This window comes from Marmota marmota, unplaced genomic scaffold (genome assembly GCF_001458135.2).
Source record: "Marmota marmota marmota unplaced genomic scaffold, marMar, whole genome shotgun sequence".
In the NCBI taxonomy this organism is placed as follows: domain Eukaryota; kingdom Metazoa; phylum Chordata; class Mammalia; order Rodentia; family Sciuridae; genus Marmota; species Marmota marmota.
In genome coordinates, this window is record NW_026000153.1 from 29856506 (window position 1) to 29877511 (window position 21006).

The 21006-nt window shown below is 33.9% G+C and overlaps 1 protein-coding gene across 1 annotated transcript in view; it reads left to right on the forward strand.

Moving 5' to 3' along the window:
• Lancl2 (LanC like glutathione S-transferase 2) overlaps window positions 1-21006 on the forward strand; it is a 52831-nt gene that overhangs the window by 18059 nt on the left and 13766 nt on the right. Inside the window, 6 exon segments of the mRNA XM_048786320.1 lie at window positions 1272-1278; window positions 2348-2398; window positions 4642-4872; window positions 6500-6647; window positions 7913-8059; window positions 14904-15086. Coding sequence (XP_048642277.1) covers window positions 1272-1278; window positions 2348-2398; window positions 4642-4872; window positions 6500-6647; window positions 7913-8059; window positions 14904-15086 — 767 coding nt within the window.

Below are 21006 nucleotides of genomic sequence, written 5' to 3' on the forward strand. Positions count from 1 at the left end.
ATATATATATATATATATATATATATATATATATATATATATATATATATATCTCCTAAATGTAAAATTAGATATTTGTGGTTAACCAGAAGAAAAATACAAAGAATATTTTGAGAAGAAAACTATATTCAGGAAAGAACAATAACATAGCTGTTAATAGCATAGGTTTCCCTTAAAAAGTCTTTTACTTACAGCATTTCCTCTTGCTTTTGACAAATATTTTTAACTCAATAGTTAGGTTCCAAACCGACTATGCATAGAGTCATTCAGAAAGCTATATAATAAACTAAGAGGACAACTGCAGTAGGAACTCTGGGAATCTGTATTTCTAAAGAATCCTTATCTATTGCCATCTTTTGGAATCATGGTAGAACCACTGTGGAGGTATTTGGTTTCAGTGATATAAAATAGTACTTAGGGCTTTAGGGTTTAGGAAAAAGTATGGAAGGTACCTTTCCATCTTTTCTCTTAAAACCATACAAGAGGAATGAATAAAGTATTCATCACTTATTCCCTTTTGCAAAACTTTGAGACAGACCAAAAAAATTCATTCAAATAATTTTGGATAAAAAACAAACAACATATAGAATGAGTGTGGAAAGCCGTGCACGACATAGCAGGAAAGGAAAGCCACAGGGCCCAGGAGTCGCAAAATCCTGCTTTTCTCATTCTCCATATTCAACAAGGAGTAATTCCCAGAAGGAGTGGGCCACACCCTCAACAGGAACATTTGTGGGCACATCTGAGTGCAAAGTGAGTAGGCAATGCTGGGCGAGCAGAGAAGAAGAGGCATGGCAAGTGTACAAGGAAAGAGTACAGACCTTCAAAAAGGGGGTAGCGTCCTTGGTGGCACCAGCTAATGGCTTAAGGCAGGAAGGAAACAGCAATGACTGACACCCTCCTGAAACAGGAAAAGATATGGGAATCAATGGAAATCTGGCCACCAGAAGTCATCACTATTAAAGAAAGAAACTGTTGTTTATTACTTAGCAAGAAGAGGATGCCCTTGAGAAAAAGCAAAAACAACTATGAAAGCTACCCTAACCATTTTTTTTTTTTTTTGGCTAGGGAATCTTCCTGTCAATAATTGCTCTAGAAATATTAAATATATTCACACTTAAGAAAAAATTTGTTATAAGGGAAAAAAAGGACTCTCAGAATGTCATAAAAGGAATTCTGAAAAAGGAAACATAAGGAAATGCCACTGCAATGTGAAGAAAAATTGGCAATACTTTGAACATGAATTTTGTAAAACTTTTTAAAGTAGTAAGTTCACAAAGCAGAAATAAAGGCATTTGGAGAAGAGAGGGCCAGAAAACAAGAGCCTATGATAAAGAATTGACAGAACCAAGAAAATAATTGAAATGGTAAGAATTGACCCACAAAAGTCATTTAAGAAAACTGAAGTACAAGAAGCTGAAGTAACACTAAGATGACACCATGGAATTGTCAGCAGCACCATGAAAAGCCAAGTATCTTTCTTGTCTAGAAAAGTTTCAATACATACTTTCTGAATAAATACATTGCTAAATCAAACCATTAAGGGGGAAAAAAGCAAAGAAAAAGAAACAAAAATCAACTAAGGAGAAACTCCTGGTTTTCAGTCCGGAATGTACAGAGTTGCTACTCCATCCTAACAAGGGAAAAGCTGAACAAACTGAAACATCACCTCTTCTTAGATCTATCAGAGAAGTTAGGTCACAAGGTGAATTGCTTTACCAAAAGTTGGAAGACAGGTGGATGCAGAGAATTAGAACTAACAGGAGCTATTGCCAGTTACTCCCAACACACAAGGTTAGAACAAATTTAATTATGGATTGTGTTAGTCAACTTTTCATCGCTGATAAAATACTTGAGAAAATCAGCTTAAAGGAGGAAAGATTTATTTTGGCTTATGGTTTCAAATGTTTCAATTCATGGTCATTTGTCTGTTGTTTCTGAGCCTGTGGTGAAGCAGAACATCACTGGAGTAGGGAAGAGTCTGTGGCAGAGCAAAGCTATTTACCTCATGGTATCCTGGAAGCAGAAAAAGTGGGGAAGAGGCCATGGACAAAATAGATCCTTCTGGAACCTGCCCTAAGTGGCCTTCTTCTTTCAACTTGGCCCCACCTCCTAAAAATGCCATCATCCATGAACTCATTAATGGATTTATCCATTGATGAGGTCAGAGCCCTCATGGTCTAATTACCTTCCAAAAACATTGCTGCATTGGGGACCACACCTTCCACATATGAGCCAAACCATAAAATAGATCTAATTGACCTCTATTCATAATTCATGAATTGAGGCAGCCTGCATTCTACAAAATAGATGGAGAGCTCCCTCCTGGCAGTGGCAGAACAATGGGTTTTGTAAGGTCGGAACCAGGAAACAAGAATAGTACAAAGATGATTGGTTAAGATCAAGTTACTTCAGCTTATTATTATTTTGTAAGGGTTAAAGCAGAAGAGACTTCCTTATTATACTGACACAAGTAGACTGAAATCTTGGGGAAAAACTGGTCTTTTGGAGGTCTTTCTACTTCCTTGAAGTTTCAGTTTATGTAACATTTATCAAGAGTGACTCCATTTTGGTTAATTCTGGTCTGCTGGGGTCTCATGCAACAGTTCAATCTAAAACAATGGGCTCCTATAATTTTTGTTTAATAGTAGGAAAACCTAAATTGTACTTTGATTAATCCTGGAGGCTTAGTGTGAACAAATCTGAAAGAAAAATTCCAGGGGGACTTAATCATAAGAGGACCTCATACAAATGCATCTTGCCTCCAAAAGCTCTACTGGGGCTTCACAGTGAATATTGAAGAAACAGTCCATCAATCTTTGAGCAAAAGGAGGGGAATGGAAACCATTTTGAAATACCTCTGAGCACTTTGTTCTTAACAAAGCCCACCCTCTGAAGAAACTTTTACCAGAATCTGACCTCCTAGAGTTTTAACATAGCCAAACTACCTGGGAGAAGGAAAATACCCAAGTCTAGCTGGCTGTAAACCTTCAATATTGGGGAAGTGAAATAATTAACTCCAGGTCCCTCTGGACATCCAGGCTCTCTAAGGGAACAGGAGGTGAGAAGCACTGGTGAAGTTCAACAGTTTAGGGACCAAGACTTGCCAGAAGATGGAGACCACGGTACTATGGACCATTTCCTCTTCCCACACTTACCCTACATCTCTAAAGGCCTGTTTACCACAGTGCCTTTTACCCAGTGCGTGTCAACATTTTAACAAAAAAATTACTCAGCATGATGACTGTTTTCTTTTTATTTGTCTTCATGTACTTTAAAATACTCAAGCATTAAATATAAGTTTTTAGGTCCTCAGGTTAACCAGAGAGTATTCTGTTTAGAGGTTTCTGAGTCAGTCAGGGAGTATTTATTTGTAAACTTTTTATAATGATTATTATGTTCGAAATTTATCTGTATTTAGCTTCTAACTCTTCTCTAATGATTACATAAATTTACATTTACTTACTGGAAGAGATAATAAGCAACTCATACAGAAGACTTTTTTTTTTCAGCTTCCAGATAAATGTCTTTTTACAGAAATGGATAAGGACAAAAGAAGGATTGCTCAAAAAAATAGTGTTGAGCATTAATATGAAAGAGTCATGGGATACCCTGAATAGGAAAATTGAACAAAGCAGAATTAGATATTTAGAGAACTTTCAAAAGCAAAATAAAAAACAGTAAAAATCAGAGGATGTTATTAGATAAAGACCAGAATATTGAAGAACATAAATTCTACATTAACAGGATGTTTTGTTTGGCCATTTCACCATCATATCACTTCTTTCAATACTTTTTTCTATAATATATTTTATTAAATAATAAAACACTTCACTGTCATACTGACTTCTTTTTGTTAACACATATTAATTGCACATGTTGATGGGGTCAGTGTGATAATCCCAGAGGTTCATTCAGAGCGCATTAATCAAATCCAGCCACTCTTCTGCCCTCCTCTTCCCATAGCAACTTCTTCCACCCAGGCATTAAACTATGCTTAAGAAGCTGTATACATCATCCTCCAAAGGTAGCAAAGCCCCCTCTCTGGTTCATGTGAAGATCTGGGTGTGTTATTCAATCTAAAATAGGAGGATTGTGTAGGTGATAGTCCGTACATGTGGTGTCCTATAAATGTTAATCTGACTCACTGATCAATTGTATGGGTTGATCACTAAAGAAAATTGAAAAACTGTGCCAAATAGAAAAATTAGAAAAAGCAATAAAATCCAGAAAGGTAATCATTTAATTTGGGTAGCATTAGAGGAAATAATTGAATAAGAATTTAAAAAAAAAAAAGGTAACTTGAGATACAAAAGAGACTGAATATAACCTTGAAATGAATAAAAATTAACAGAATGAGTAGGACTATCCTCTGTATTTCAGCCTTGGTATTTCATCTCTTGTTTAAGAGCATAGAATCACCATGCCATACCAGTTAGCAAAATAATCGATTTACATGTGTTTCTTTTTTTTTTTCCCAGCTCTTATTTCTGTGGGGTTTAATTTTCATTTTAAAGAACTATTTGACATAATTTTTTTGATGTTACCCCTTCAGAAAATGTAGTGTTGATGTAGAAGAATTTGTATCATGTAATTTAAAAATATCTTGAAGGTAAAAAAGGAAAGGTAGTAATATTTTTCTTTTGGGGTGGGGATCATTTCAGGCATAGCCCTTTTGTACCTGCAGCTGTACCGGGTCACTTGTGACCAGACATACCTGCTTCGATCTCTGGATTATGTAAAGAGAACACTTAGGAACCTGAATGGTCGCAGGGTCACTTTCCTCTGTGGAGATGCTGGGCCCCTTGCTGTAGGAGCTGTGATATATCATAAACTCAAAAGTGACTGTGAATCCCAGGAATGCATCACAAAGTAAGTTTTTAGTTCTGGAAACATTTTCTTTAAATTCTTAGCTGTAGAAAAATATACAAAAAAGAAATTATTTTTAACTTACTCTCCTGTTGCAAACAGGTCTCCCTAAAAAGTAAAAGGGTTTATATGTCCACTTTTTTTTTTTTTTTTTGTACCAGACATTACTCCCAGGAGTGCTTAACCACCGAACCACATCCCCAGCCTGTTTTTTAATTTTTTATTTTGAGATAGGATCTCACTAAGTTGCTTAAGGTCCCCCTAAGTTGCTGAGGCCAGCTTTGAACTTAGCGATCTTCCTGCCTCAGGCTCTGGGCCCCTAGTATTACAGGTGTGTGCCACTTTGCTTAACTGTATGTCACTCTTGAGCATTTTAGTGAAATCATATGTTATTTTTCTATTCAAGCATGAGTATTTCTTAATTTCAGAGGGACTTTAATCATTTTTCCTAAATAATTTTTGGTTGCCCTCAATGCATGAAAATTAGCTCACAATGCTGTAGATCCACAAGAATAAATTAATCATAGTTTAACTTTTAACTGATTAGTTATGAAGAGCAAGTAAGGAATATGTTTCATTGTACTTATTGGTTTATTTTCCTTCTTGAAGAAGTAGAAATCAGGGCTTAGTTCTAGGACCTGATCTAGTATATGTTAGTTAATGTCTGTTGAAAGTTAGAATGATTCATACTCATTCCTAAGCACTGGCAGCATTTCAGTGCCATTTTTATTTAGATTTTAAATCACTTTGTTCTAATGCTAGATGAATTATGTTACATGGTTTAGAATAAATATAAAGGTATACATTTTGAACAGAAAGATTTTTTTCTTTCTTTCTTTAATGGTGCTGAGGTTGGGACCTAGGGTCTTGTAACAGAGGCCTGACTCTGGGTATCCAAAAAGTAGGCGTAGCTACTTGCTAAAAAGCTAAGCAGGAAAGGTAATTATAGAGTGTGAAAGGAACTTTAATCAGTATAGCTACACCAGGAAGACAAGGGGATCCATGGCCTTAGTCCTGTCTTTGAGGGACTGACAATTACTTTGAGGTTTTATAGAAAGAGGAGTAAGTGCAAGGTTGTTTACACTGTTGAAGGCTTTTCTTAACTGCCAAATAGGTGATCTTGATCAGGCGTGCTTTGTCCATCATTATCTCATGACTGGTCAGGCTGGGCCTTTTCCAAATAAGAAAATTGCACTTGACGTTGCTGGGCAAGGGATGGGGTGAAGGAAAGCTTCAACTCATTATAAGATGTTTATCCACCAGACTTAGATAATGGAGGCAGAGAGGCCAAATCTTCGCTTTTGCTTTTAGTCACCCATGGGGCATTTGCAGACAAAAGTGAAGTCTAAGTTGAAGTCTAAGTCCTTGTTACACTTGTACATGCTAGGCACACACTCTACCACTGAGCTATATTCTCAGATCAGGTTTTTTTGCTCATAATTTTTACATTTGAAAGAAGAATTAGTAAAGTGGAGAAATTCTAGTTGTTTTGGGAATTTGGGGTGCTTTTTTAAATCATAGTTTTAAATTTAAAAATAAATACATTTCTAAAGTGATGAGTTACTTGTTTCGGAAAGAAGCATTTTAGACATGCACATTTGAGAAAACAGAATTTTTTCTTGTTGCTTAGACTTTTGCAGCTGCACAGAAGCATTGTCTGCCAAGAATCAGAGCTTCCTGATGAGCTGCTGTTCGGTCGAGCAGGTTATCTGTATGCCTTACTGTACCTGAACACGGAGATTGGCCCTGGCACTGTGTGTGAATCAGCCATTAAAGAGGTATTGTGGGATTACTGACACCTGTGGGTATTCAAAGCTATCTGTTAGCATGGAGTTATGTTAGTATTAAGGCTCTGCTTCTAGGTTGAATTAGCTTTTTAAAACATCTCATAAAAATTACAAATTAGCTTCTTTTCTTTTTAGGGATATTTTTTTAAAAACTCAATATCTGCTGGGCGTCATGGTGCTCGCCTATAATCCCAGCAGCTGGGGAGGCTGAGACAGGAGGATAAAGAGTTCAAAGCCAGCCTCAGCAAAATCGAGATGCTAAGCAACTCCACCCTGTCTCTAAATAAAATTCAAAATAGAGCTGGGGAGGTGGCTCAGTGGTAGAGTGCCCCTGAGTTCAATCCCTAGTACTAAAAAGCAAAAATCTATATTCTTCTTCATCTTTTATTGATACAACTGGTTTTACAGGAACCAAGCAACAACAGCAGCTTCAAAAAGTTTGAATGTTTATTTTTCTTTTGTGAGTTCTCTGAGGTGACTATATCTGGTGACCTATCTTCTTTTTACTCTGCTTTGCTAAAAGCGTATCTTTACCTGTATGACCAATGCTAGTTTGGTACCCTTAGTCCTAGGAAGAAGGGAAAGGGAGAAAAAGCATCATCCTTTGTAAGGACTCCATCTGTAAGTTGCCCATCTCATGTCTGCTCACATCCCTTTGCCAGAAATTAGAAAAAATGACTGTGTTCAGCTGTTTCTAGGTAGGAGACCAGATGCCAGCTAAAACTTGGAGTACTCCACCAAAATGATGAGAAGAACATGGGTTTGAGGAAACAGTTAGTGTCTTTGCCACATAGTCATTCCAAACATGATGTTCTTGTGATCTGACTAAAATCCTTCAAGCCACAACTGACCACATTGCATGAGCTTTTCATCAGTGAATCTAAGTCCTACAGTCTTTCCTGAAAAGTGTGTTTGCCAGTCTTTTGGGCAAAACATTGCAGCTACAAAGCAACTAAAAAGTCTGGGACCATTTTTAATGGGAAGTTTTTCCAGATTTTAGTTGACGTTTTTTATAAAGAACTTTTGATTCCTTTCTTAGACTTTTTTTTCTTTTTCTACTCTGATGTTGTCTTCTAAGTCCTCTCTGCCCACATTTATTAATTTATGAGATAAAAATGACTATGTTAGCTACTAATTGTTTAAAGAGTTTTAGATTAATAATCTCTCTATGTATATATAAGTGTTAATGTTAATTAGACCAGAACAAGCATGCATGTACAATTTTTTAGATTTATGGAATCTCATTGCCTCTGTAGGTAGTCAATGCTATTATTGAATCCGGTAAAACCTTATCAAGAGAAGAAAGAAAAACTGATCGCTGTCCCCTATTGTATCAGTGGCACAGGAAGCAGTATGTTGGAGCAGCCCATGGCATGTCTGGGATCTACTATATGTTAATGCAGGTAAATAACAAAATTCTGAAATACTAATACAGCAACTATATTATAATATATTAGGTCAAATACAAATGGGAAATGAAATTTTTAGACAAACCAAGCTGGCTAAATTGAAACAAGCTCCTCCTTTGAATCACAGTTGCTTAAACTCTGCTTCCCAAGAGTACATTTAGTTGTTTTTCACCCATGCTTTTCTTCTTTCCTTGTCCTCCTGCTGATTGAAGTGGAAACTTTTTTAATACAGATGGATCTTCAGGGAGTAAAAGGGCCTCTTGAATCCAAACTGAGGTAGAACTTTTGTTATATTCAGATGCCCCCAACTTATCAGTCATGTTCTGAAATTTTAACAAGTTTATTGCTATGGTTATGATCTTGTCTCTTAATTATCCTTGTCACCTACTGAATTAAGAACCTGCACTTCTGTGAAGTAGTTAGAAACCCATCCTAGGTATTACCTTGACGGATGCTTCTAGCCTCATGGCCTAAGGCCCTCTTCTGTGCTAAGTATACAACCTCCTTTTTCTTTCTTAAAATTATGCCTTTCTTTATTTTACAGAATCACAAAGCTAGTGAGTCAAGGAATAAGGATTAGAATTTAGATATCTTTTGACTGAAAGCCTATTTTAAATTTTTTTATTTTCCTTTTTGAAAAAAAAATACTACACTATGCCTAAAGGAAAATAGAGAGCTGGGATTGTGGCTCAGAGGTAGAGCACTTGCCTAGCATGCATGAGGTACTGGATTCGATCCTCAGCACCACATGAAAATTAAATAAGGGTATTGTGTCTACCTATAACTAAAAAATAAATGCTAAAAATAAAATAGAAAATTCATATCTAAACAGGACCAAAACTTTCTTTTCTGGTAATTAGCAGTCTTTGTTAATTACTGTAAAAGTAAACTTGCATATATTCCAGTTGTGGATTTTCTTTAAAGTGCAGCATGCATTTCTAAAATAACCAGAATTTCATCTGAATTTTGAAATAACAGTTACTTTTTTTTTTTAAATAGATGTTATAGTGTGATGTTTGTGTGTTAAAGTTTTCTAGAGAAACAGAACCAATAGGAGATGTAAATACACATACACATACCTGAAGGAATTTATTATAGGAATTGACTTTGTGCAATTATGGTGGCTGAGAAGTCCCACTGTCTGCCATTTCTAAGCTTGGGACCTGATGGTGTAAATCATAGTCAAGGGTCAGGAAGAGACTGATGTCTTTGTTCTAAGTAGGCAGGCTGGTGGGAAGGTGCAACTTCTTCCTCCTTTGTTCTACTTATGACTTCAGTGGATTAGATGAAGCCTACACACATTGAAAAGGACCACCTACTTTACTGAGTCCAGCAATTCAATTGCTAATCTCAATCAGAAAGACACTCTCAGACATACCCAGAAATAATCTATTGGGGTACCTCATTGACCTAGTCAAGTGAACACACAAAATTAAACATCACAGGATATACTCCAGAAAGGTGTTTTAACTGGTAGCTCAGGAACCTGAAATCATAAAACCATTAGGAAAAACATAATAATGTGAGATCCCCACTGATGTGGTTTAGATTCACATGTTGAGGTTGATTTTGTTGCATATTAGGAGTTTCTTTGAGAGAAATACAAATCATGAAATTTTCCCCTCTTGTGCTTTTAAAATGAGAAACATGTTTACACTATTTAGTATTCTATTTAGAAATCCTTATCTTTTTAAAGAGATGTTAAGCAGTGTGATGGCACTGGCTGAGAGCTGACTCTGAATTTCTTTCCCCTGTTCCACATCTCCTGCTGGTGTGGTAGCATTGTCCTGTGGTGGTATTATCCATTGTGTGCTGTCACTTAAATAGAACTTCAAATTCATAATGGCATAACTAAAACAATTCTTCTCTTGAAAATCCTTTCAAAATAATAATAATAATAATAATAATAATAATAAAGTAGAAACTCACATTCCAAAATGAAACTAGAAGACACCTAGAGCCCCAAACTGTGAATATATAAACTGGAAAGAGGTGAATGAATGACAAATGTCCTAACAGGATAGAAGAAGATCACACAAAAGTGCCTTAATAAATTAGAGGCTGCCAGAAGGAATCAAGCCAGTTTCTCTTGCAAACCCTATGACTAAGGAATTTCAAGTGACATGTACCATAAAAGTGGCATGAGACATGTGTCTATATGGCAGTGAGGGCAGGTCAGCAGAGGGCTCTACAAACATTTTTATAAAGAGCCATTGGTTCTTTGTAAGTATCTCCATCCAGCAAAGTGAGATGACTATTTCACTTCTTAACTCCTGCTGGAAACAAAGAGGATTTAGGTCTGTTTTAGTCAGCTTTTTTGTTGCTGTGACCAAAAGACCTGACAAGAGCAATTAGAGGAGGAAAAGTTTATTTTGGGGGTTTATAGTTTCAGAGATCTCAGTCCATAGATAGATGGCTTTATTCCTTAAGGCTCAAGGTGAGGCAGAACATCATGGTGGAATAATGTGACAGAGGAAAACAGGTCAGGACATGGCCACCAAGAAGCAGAGACTCCACTTTCCAGGGACAGAACATATACCCCTAATACATGCTCCCAGTGACCCACCTCCCCAAGCCACATCCTACCTGTCATCCTTACCACTCAGTAAATCCCTATCAGAGGATTACTTCACTGATTGAGTTAAGGCTCTCATAACCCAATCATTTCACATCTAAACCTTCTTGCATTATCTCACACATGAGCTTTTGGGGGACACTTCATGTCTAAACTGCAATAGTCTGAAAGAATTGAATCTACTATTCTGATTAGAGATGCCAGGTATAGAGGTTGGTGAAGGGGGCTTGAATGAAAGTCTAAGTAGTTGTATGATGAGATCACCCTTTGTCACAGCCAGCCTCAGACATATCCTCAACCCCTGGCCAATGAAAACTCCACCCATACACCAGATGAGGGATTGAAGTCTCCTTTTTTTGAGAAAACAAGCTCAGATAAAAGATTTACAGACATAGGTATTTGAAAGTTCCCATTAAAAAAGTTAGCTAGAAATCTGTGATGATCAATTATATGTGTCAGCTTGGCTGAGCCATGGTACCCAGATATTTGGTCAAAAATTATTCTGGATGTTTCTGTGAGGGTGGTTTTGAATAAGTTTTACATTTAAATTGGTGGACTTTGAGTATAGTAAATTGTCTTCCATAATATGAGTGGGGACCTTTATCCAATCAATAGAATGTTTAAATACAACCAAAGGCAGAACTTCCCTGCTAAGTAAGAGGCTATCTTCCAGCAGACTGTATTTAGAATTCACTTCATCTGCAACATTAGCCCTTTCTGGTTATTTAGCAGACTGCCTTTGGATATGAACTGCAACACTTTTGAGTCTTCAGCCTTCTGATAATGCCATTCATATTTGGACTCAAGACTCTTAAATGTATTGGTCAGTTTCTTAAAAGTCTTTTTCTCTGTATAATATACCATATTGGTTCTGTTTTGTTTGTAGAATCCCGATTAAAAAATTATCCTACAACTCTAAAGTGATTTCTACTATTGAACAAATCCCCCCGTGTTTAGAGTATATTCAGTGAGCTTTGTACTACTTTATACAAAATATAGACAAACAGCCAAAGAATTTTCAGACATTTGAAGGAAGTCTCCAACTTGAAAGATGAGAGACCTAATAAACAAGTTGAAAAAAGAAACTCAGAACATATATTCTAGGAAGAAAAAGAAAACATCACAGAAATCAAATTAATAATTAATGTCTTTAGGCAAATAAGAGAAGCAGTGCATACAAGAAACATTTGAGGAATAAGAAAGAGCTCTAAAAATTAAAAATATAATAGTTGGGGCTGGGGATATAGCTTAGTTGGTAGAGTACTTACCTCTCATGCACAAGGCCCTGGGTTCAATCCCCAGCACCACCAAAAACAAAACAAAATAAAACAAAAACAAGACACACACACACACACACACACATAAAATAGTTGTTTTTTTTTAATTATAACAATGTTTGGAAATCAAATATCTTAGCAGACAGAAATAAACAGTGGGAAAAGAAAATAATAGGATTAATTTAGGAGGTCCAACATCTGATTAATAGGACTTCTGGTAAAGGAGAATACAAAATAGCAGGGAGGAAATTTTAAGAAATGTAGTAAAAGAATATGTTCTAGAACCAAGGGACATGAGTTGCCATATTGGAAAAAATTTACCAAGTTGTTATATAATAAATGGGGGAAATTATCCATACCACATTATTGTGAAAACTTAAAGAGATATGTTAAAATTTCAAGAGGAAAAAGGTCATATACCAAGGTTGGACATCAAAATAGCATTGGAATTTATAGCAGTTTCATTGAAGCTAAAAGAGAAATGGAAACGCCTTCATGTTCTGAGTAAAAATGATTTTCAGCATTGAAAATTATCAATTAAATGTGGGCTAGAACAAAGACAGCTTTAAATATCCCAGTCTCAAAAAATTAATTCCATGGGCTGGGGATGTGGCTCAAGCGGTAGCATGCTCGCCTGGCATGCGTGCGGCTCGGGTTGGATCCTCAGCACCACATACAAACAAAGATGTTTGTGTCCGCCGAAAACTAAAATAAATAAATAAATATTAAAAAATTCTCTCTCTCTCTCTCTTAAAAAAAAAAAAGAAAAAAATTAATTCCCCTGCATCCTATCTCAGGAAGCTACTAGAAGGGAGTTAACTAAGAGAGAAATCCAGGAAAAGAGACCCTGTACAAGAGAGAGGGAATGGAATCTCCATGAAGTTGACAGGTGGCTGTCCCAGTACAGCAGTTGTACACAAGTCCTAGAAAATAACTGATTAAGAATGGAATGAGAAAATTGCAGGGAAATGGAAGGAGACCCTCATTGTTACATAAAATTACATATAAGAGGTTGTGATGGGGAAAAAAAAAAAACAAGGGAGAGAATTGAAGTACAGCAGATGGGATAGAGAGAGAAGATGGGAGGGGAGGGGAGGGGGGATAGTAGGGGATAGGAAAGGTAGCAGAATACAACAGTCACTGATATGGCATTATGTAAAAACGTGGATGTGTAACCGATGTGATTCTGCAATCTGTATTTGGGGTAAAAATGGGAGTTCATAACCCACTTGAATCAAATGTATGAAAAATGATATGTCAAGAGCTTTGTAATGTTTTGAACAACCAATTTAAAAAAAAAAAAGAATGGAATGAGATTGAAGAGCTTTCTCCATGAGGAAAAAAAAAATCACAGCAGTTTTGACTTTGTGGAAAATTAAATTGAGAGACTTTGCAAGCTGTTTGTGCATGAGAAAAAAACTTAGATGGCAATTCAAAGAAAACCAACTAAATAAAAGAGTGAGAAAGTTACTAACTTTTGGAAAAACTGAAAGTAATAAAACTCTTAAGATATGTACTTTAGTATGTTCCTTGTCTAAGCAGCAAGAAATATTTACATAGTTCAGTCTGTAAAGAGCACAGTGAATATGAATGTAACAAAAATTGGTGATGGAATAAAATTCTCTTGGGATGATTTGAAAAGGGAAATTATAATCATCTGCCTGCCACAGGAGAATCCCATAGATGAAGTCTAGAATTAGTAAGTCTACACTATGCAGGCATTTTTAGAAATATTCAGGAAATATGAAGATACAGCAAAAATACAAACAAAATCACAGTTGTATCCTGGGAAGAAACACTGAATGTTGCTTTTAGAAATAAGCTTCCCAAACATTTTTTTGACATGTAAAACTATTTGATTACATTATCTGTGTAAAATAACTTTTTAAAATTACTGGTTAGCCTTTTTGGAAATATATTGCATGACCTGTAGTTTGAAAAACAAAAATCTAATCTCTAAATGTGTGTCAAGGAAAACACTTAAAGATTTTCTAATATGTAAATTAAATTAAAAACATAATAAAGTAGTTTTACTTATATGAAATTTAGAAACATTAATGATCCTTAAAATTATCTCTTTTCTTTGTGTTTAACAAAATTAACTTTTTGTTAAAGAAATGAGGTTTTCATTTTGTGTTATAGAAGAAAACATCATGTTGTAGATTTTCTTTGGCTTTAATAGAACAATAATAATAACAATTGTAAGTAGTATTTCACTTTACCATTATAATTTATATTACCTCTGGATAATTGGGAGGCTGAGACAGGAAGATGGCAAATTTGAAGTCAGCCTCAGCAGTTTAGCAAGATCCTCAGCAACTTAGTGAGATCCTGTTTCAAAACAAAAAAATAAAAGGGATTGGGGATATAGCTTAGTGGTAAAATGTCCCTGGGTTTAATTCTAGTACCAAAATAATTAATAATAATAATAACAACAACAACAATAACCAGTACCAAAATAATTAGTAATAATGTAATAACAATTATATAATATTATATAATAATAAATATAACAATTTTTCTATAATAATATTATTATTGTTATTTTGTTGTTATTTTTATTATTTGCCTGCAGTGACAAAGCCAGTTAGTAGATTTGGGAGAATTGGGATAAGAGCCACATGGGAAGAAATCAAGGATCAGTTTTTGGACAAAAAAAATATCTAAATAAAATCCTTCATAGTCCTGGATTCATTAGAGATTCAGCTTAGTCTTCTCCCTTGCTATACAATGACTTCAAGTTGACGATCCTAATGCATCAAAGTAAAAATAAAATATATCTTTTCTGACACTAATAAATTTTAGATTTTAAAAAGAGTTGAAATAAACAAAGGTCCGCCTAAGTATTTAAAACAAATAATTGAATTAATTCTAATTTTATATGTTCCTCAGTATTCCAGGTAATTTATGCTTTATTATATTAGCCATTGATACAAAGATTTTTTAAAAAATTCAGAAAAGTTGTTTTGTTTTTGTTTCTTTAAAGCCTGCAGCAAAAGTGGACCAAGAAACCTTAATAGAAATGGTGAAGCCTAGTATCGATTATGTACGCCACAAGAAATTTCGATCTGGGAATTATCCATCTTCATTAAGCAATGAAACAGATCGATTGGTCCACTGGTGCCATGGTGCCCCAGGTGTCATCCATATGCTCATGCAAGCATATAAGGTCAGTATTTCAGTTGGTTTCATAAGCTTCCACTGTACAGGATCCAGTTCTCACCAAGTTTCAGTTTGATTTTGGTAAGCCCATTCAACCGCACATGAAAAGCCGTTTTGAATTAATATTTTTATAAAATAAATAGAATATGTCTTTATTTCACTATTCACTGCTGCTGTGACCAGTATTGTGAGTGTGTTTGCATGTTTAACAGAGTTTACATTCATGTGTAAAAGAAATACATGACAAGACTGATGATTTTCATTCTAATGAGTGTTAGTATCCAAGAAAACAGTAGAAAGAATGAGAACCAATTATTTTTTTGTCTTCACATTATATTATACCCTTGCTTGCATAAGCATTTATTGCCAGATTATAATAATTATCATTCAAGGGCTTTTAAAATTGTTAACAAAATTATTCACAAGAAATAGGAGTGGCGTTCAAGTTTTGTACCTCTGGGGTATTATGGGAAAATAGGCAGTATCTCCACTGATTAATTTATTTTTATTTTAATACATCTTTATAATAATTGATGTTGGAGATTATTGCTCATTTAGTAACAAAAGTATACAAATATAACTACAATAATTACTCTAATCAATGCAATATTTTAATAAGTTCTTTTGTTTTGAAGAGATAGATAGAATTAATGGAGCAGAATTCACATTGCTACATGAAAATAACAAAAACTGTTAATTGAATTCAATTCTTTTTTTCCCTTTATGACTAACTATAATAAATTCCTTAGAAAAAAATTGTGGTAAATTAACTTATGATATAGAATAGTTTCTCAGAATTCTTTTAGTTCTATTTCAACAATAGCACCCCAAATTTTTAAATAGTATAAAAAATATGAACATTCAGAAATGACTCAGTTATGGTATTTGTTGAGAGCATAGATAATATTCTTCTGGAAGCTTTTTGGTTTTAGACTTTTACTCTTAAAAATCAGGAGAATTTAATGATTCATCTTAACATTATTCTAGCTTTAAAATTAAAACATAATTCTGTTCAAATCACTGCCTCTTATTTGTATATTAGAGCAATTGTAACATCAGTGACATGATAATATATGTATTAATATTACAAAATTTTCAATAGTAAGGTGTTAGCATAATATTGACAGTACAAACATGTATCCTTTATTATTCATATCAGATGTAAGACTACCAAAATTCAAAGTTTTTATTTTTAAAACTCCTTTTCCCCTTTCACCTTTAAGAGTATCAGCTTTTGTAGCCCAGTCCTCCTGGTGACTCCCTGCTGAGGGGCTGCTTTATTATTGAGTTATAAGAATTCTTCATATATTTCTGATTTTTTTGTAAGCTATATATTTCACAAATAGTCTCTCCCAGTCTGAGTTCTTCTAATCATTTTGTGTTAGTCAGCTTTGTGTCACTATGATCAAAATACCTGACAAGAACAACATAGAGAAGGAAAAGTTTATTTTAGGCTCATGGTTTCAGAGGTTCCGACCATGGTAGGCCAGACTCCATCTCTGTGGGCCTGACGTGAAGCAGAGGCAGAACATCATGGTGGAAGGGAGTGGTGAAGGAAAGCAGCTCAACTCATGGCAGTCAGGAAACACAAAGGGGTGTGGGGGAGGGAGTATGAGCTTGCCTGTGAGAAGGCCAAAGGATATAATCCCCAAGGGGATGCTGTAGTGTCCTACTTCCTCCAGCCCTGCCCTACCTGCCTACAATTAGGACCCAGTAGTTAATTCAGATTATTAATTCATCAAATGGATTAATCCACTGATGAGGTTACAGCTCTTATAATGTAATCATTTAACTTCTGAATATTCCTGCATTGCCTAGCATGAGATTTTTTGGGACGCCTCATGTCCAAACCATAATAATATTCTTTCTGGTATCTGTTGATTAATAGTGTTTTTAATTTCAGTAAATTTTATCACTCTTTTGTGGTAATTAATTTTGTGTGTCTTGTCCAAAAACCTGTCTACCCTCAAGTTATACAGATAATATTCTTCTGGAAGCTTTTTGGTTTTAGACTTTTACATTTAGGCCTATTTCAAATTTTGTTTATTATATTATGAAAGGAATGAGTTGCTTTATTTTGATCTTAAGGATTGTTCCTGCATTATTTGTTGAATATTCTGTGTTACAATTTCTCCCACTTGATTCATTTGGTGCCTTTATAAAAATATGGAATGACCTAAGAAGTATGGACTTCTTTTTATTTAAAATTTTATTTTGTTATTTTGACTTGTGTTTTTGATACTGTCTTATTATAATGCTGTTTTGCTTACTTTAGCTTTAAGTTTTGAGTCTGGTAACTTAAGACTTCTAATTTTGTTGTTATTTTTCAAAACCAATTTGAATATTCTAAGGTTCTTTTTGAACTCCTCTGTAAATTTTAGAGTCAGCTTATCAACTTCTAAAAAAGAAGCCTGTTAGTATTTTGAGTGAGAGTGCATTGAATCTAAAGATCAATTTAGACAGAAGTGTCATCTTCATAGTACTAAGTTTTCCTATCTACAAATATTTTCTCTCTCTCCATTTATTTATATTTTATAGTGTTTTATAGTTTTTTTTTTGATGTACGGGTCTTCCACATATTTTTTTAAACTTATTTCTAAGTATTTCATTTATTTACATGTTTTTAACCATTCATTGCTTGTGTATAGAAATAGAATTGATTTTCGTATATTGACTTTATATTCTGTAAGCTTGCTAAATTCACATAGTAATTCTAGTAGCTTTCTGTAATTCCTCAATACTATCTATGTATACATATAGACAGTTTTACTTCTTTTTTTCCAATTTATGCTTTTTTCCCCTTTATTTATTGCATTGCTTAGGATCTATAATACAATATTAAATAGAAAGGATCCCAGCCATAGAGAAAAAATTAAATATTTCATCATCAAATATACTTAACTGTTTTTCTTAAATGTTATTTATCAGATTGAGGATTTTTCTTTCATTACTATTTATCATGAAAGGATGTTGAATTTTCTCTTTTTTTCCCTTCAGTTATTCAAATGCTTCTATAGTTGTCCTCCATTTATTTTGTTACTCTAGTGGGCTTATGTTGACTGCTTTTCGAAAGTTAAGTCAATATGTGTTCTTATTGCAAACTTCAATTGAACATGATTTTTATTATCCTTTTTAATATGGTCAGATTTAGTTTACTAATATTTTGTTAAAGATTTTTATGTCTCTGTTAGTCTATAATTTTCTTTTCCTTTAACATTTTTGTTTGATTTTGATGTCTGATTACATAATCAATTATAAAGGGTTTCCTCCTTTTATATTCAGAAATATTTTATATAAAATTCATATTCCATATATTTGTGGCATAATTTTTATTAGAAATTCAGTTTCTTTAATTGAATTCATTTTGTATCAGTTTTAATTTTTTTCAATATATCTTCTCATTTACCTAAGTTGTGAAATTTACTGGCACAATGTTGTTCCTAAAAGTCCCTTATTATCTCTTTACTGTCTGTAGAGTCTGTAGTGATGCTTCTCTTTCATTCTTGATATCGATAATTTGTTTTCTCTATCTTTCCCACTTCCCCTATCAGTTTTGTTAGTCTTTCAAACAAACAATGTTTAAGTCTGTTAATTTTCTTTGGGTTCTCTTTTTTACCTCATTTTGCTTTTCTTCTCTTTCCTTTAAAACTTCCACCTGATATTAATTTTCTCTTCTTTTTTAAATTTTTAAAAAATAGAACCTTAGGTCATTGATTTTTATGCCTTTCCTATTTTCCCCTGAATACAGCATCTAAAACTTTACATTTCCATTTAAGCAGTGCTTTAGCTTCATCTCTGAATTTTTTTTTCTTTTTTATTTAGTTTATGATTTCTCTTCTGGTCCATGGATTATTTAGAAGTACATTATGTATTTTCAGAGAGTTGAAATTTGTCTAGATATTTTATTTTATTGTTATTTTATTCCATAGTTGTCAGATAACATATTTAAATCTTTTAAATTTTATTTAGACTCATTTTATGACTCAATATTTAGTCTGTCTTGATGAATGATGTATCAGGCACTTTGATCAGAGTGTATATTCTTTAGTTACTTGGCATAGTTTTCTTCAAATGTTAATTAGGTTAGATAGTTGAAGGTTTTATTTAGTTATTTTGTGTTAGGGGTCTACATACTTTCTGTAAAGACTTGGATAATACATGTTTTAGTCTTGGGGTCCATACCATTTCTTGTGCAATTACTCAGTGCTGTCAGTAGAGCACAAGAGCAGGCATAGATATATAGATGAATGATCATGACTATGTTCCCAGTAAATTTTATTTACAGAATCAGATCATATGGGCTTAGAGTTTGATAACCCCTGTTCTATGGCCTTTTAGATATGTTTAGTCAATTTTTTTTTTTTCTCTCAGTTATGGCGAGGAGGACTGCTACAATCTTTAAATTTGTCAGTTTTTGCTTCATGTGTTTTGAGACTCTCTTATTAGACATATACAGATTTATGATACTAATGTATTCCTAATGAATTGGCTCTTTTATCAATATAAAATATCCCCTTTATCTCTGATAATATTCTGTCTTAAGTCTGCTTTGCCTAATATTAATATAGTCATTCCAGAATTTTATAACTACTGTTTGCATGATATATATTTTTGTTTTCAACCTATGGACTTATATCCAGTCTAAATATCTCAGCCTTTTATTTGTAATGTTTAGTTCATGTATGTTTAATGTAATTATTCATATAGTTAGATTTAGCTCTGACATTTTATTTTTCATGGAGCTAAGATATATTTGCTGAATATTTTTTAGAATTCCATTTTAGTTTCTCTGTTGACTCTTATCTATTTGAACATTTTTAATTTTAGTGGTTGCTATAGGGATTGCATGTATATCCTTAACATTTCACACTCCGTGTAGAATAATATATCACTTCACATAGGATGTAATAACTGGTAAGCTTATAGTTCTATTTACTCCCTTTCTTTACACTGTGCCATATATACTACACCTACAAATATTATAAACCCCAGTATAATTTAAAATTATAAATTTTAAATTAGAGAACAAATTATATTTTTTATTTAAATATTTCCTAAGTATTTAAAAGAAATTAAGGTAGTTTTGGTATTTATTCACATATATTTTTAGTGTATTGCATACTTTCCTACAGGTTCAGATTTGTGTTTCCTTTCGCCTATAGACCTTGCTTTAGCATTTCTTGTAGTCCCGGTTTGGTGACAACAAATTGATTTTCATTTATCTTAGACGTGTCTTTATTTCACCTTCATTTCCTTTGCATCCTTTAATATATTTTTAATCGTTACCTAAGACTCTTATCTCTGTTTGCAACATTAGAGTCATCTCAGAGTTAATCAATTTTGTAACGTAAGCAAACAGGGCCAGAGAAGTCACATGACTTGCCCAAGATCACAATATTAGTAGATATAGAAGAATGACTCTTAAGTCTCCTGACTCCAGATCCCTTATGATTTCTTATGCATTGCTGTCTCATTTATCCTGACACATCTCAGAAATCTACCATCAGGAAAAAGAATATGGCTAAGTCAGTGGATTTTCCCATCTAATTATGATTGCTACAATGTAAAGATCATGAATCTGTGATTAAATCTGGGAGCTTATTTTCTATAATACTTAATTTTTCAAATGTCTCATTATTAAAAATTGCTTTTCAAATAGAGAATCATCAGAGTATATGATGGGGGCAGGGAAACTAAAAGTATAGGTAGCATTATGGGCCTTCCATAGCATCCTCAGTCCTACCAATACAGCAGGACAGTGAAGAACACCTAACTGATTTCTCTTTCAATCTTCACATGCCCCTAGCAACCACTAGAAAGAGGTTTAGGGTTTCTTCGCACACATGATTTCAAGACATAGCCTCTTAGTGTCTTTTCAGCTGTTAGCTTTGACCTAGTATTTCTTTTTTTTTTTTTTTTTTTTAATT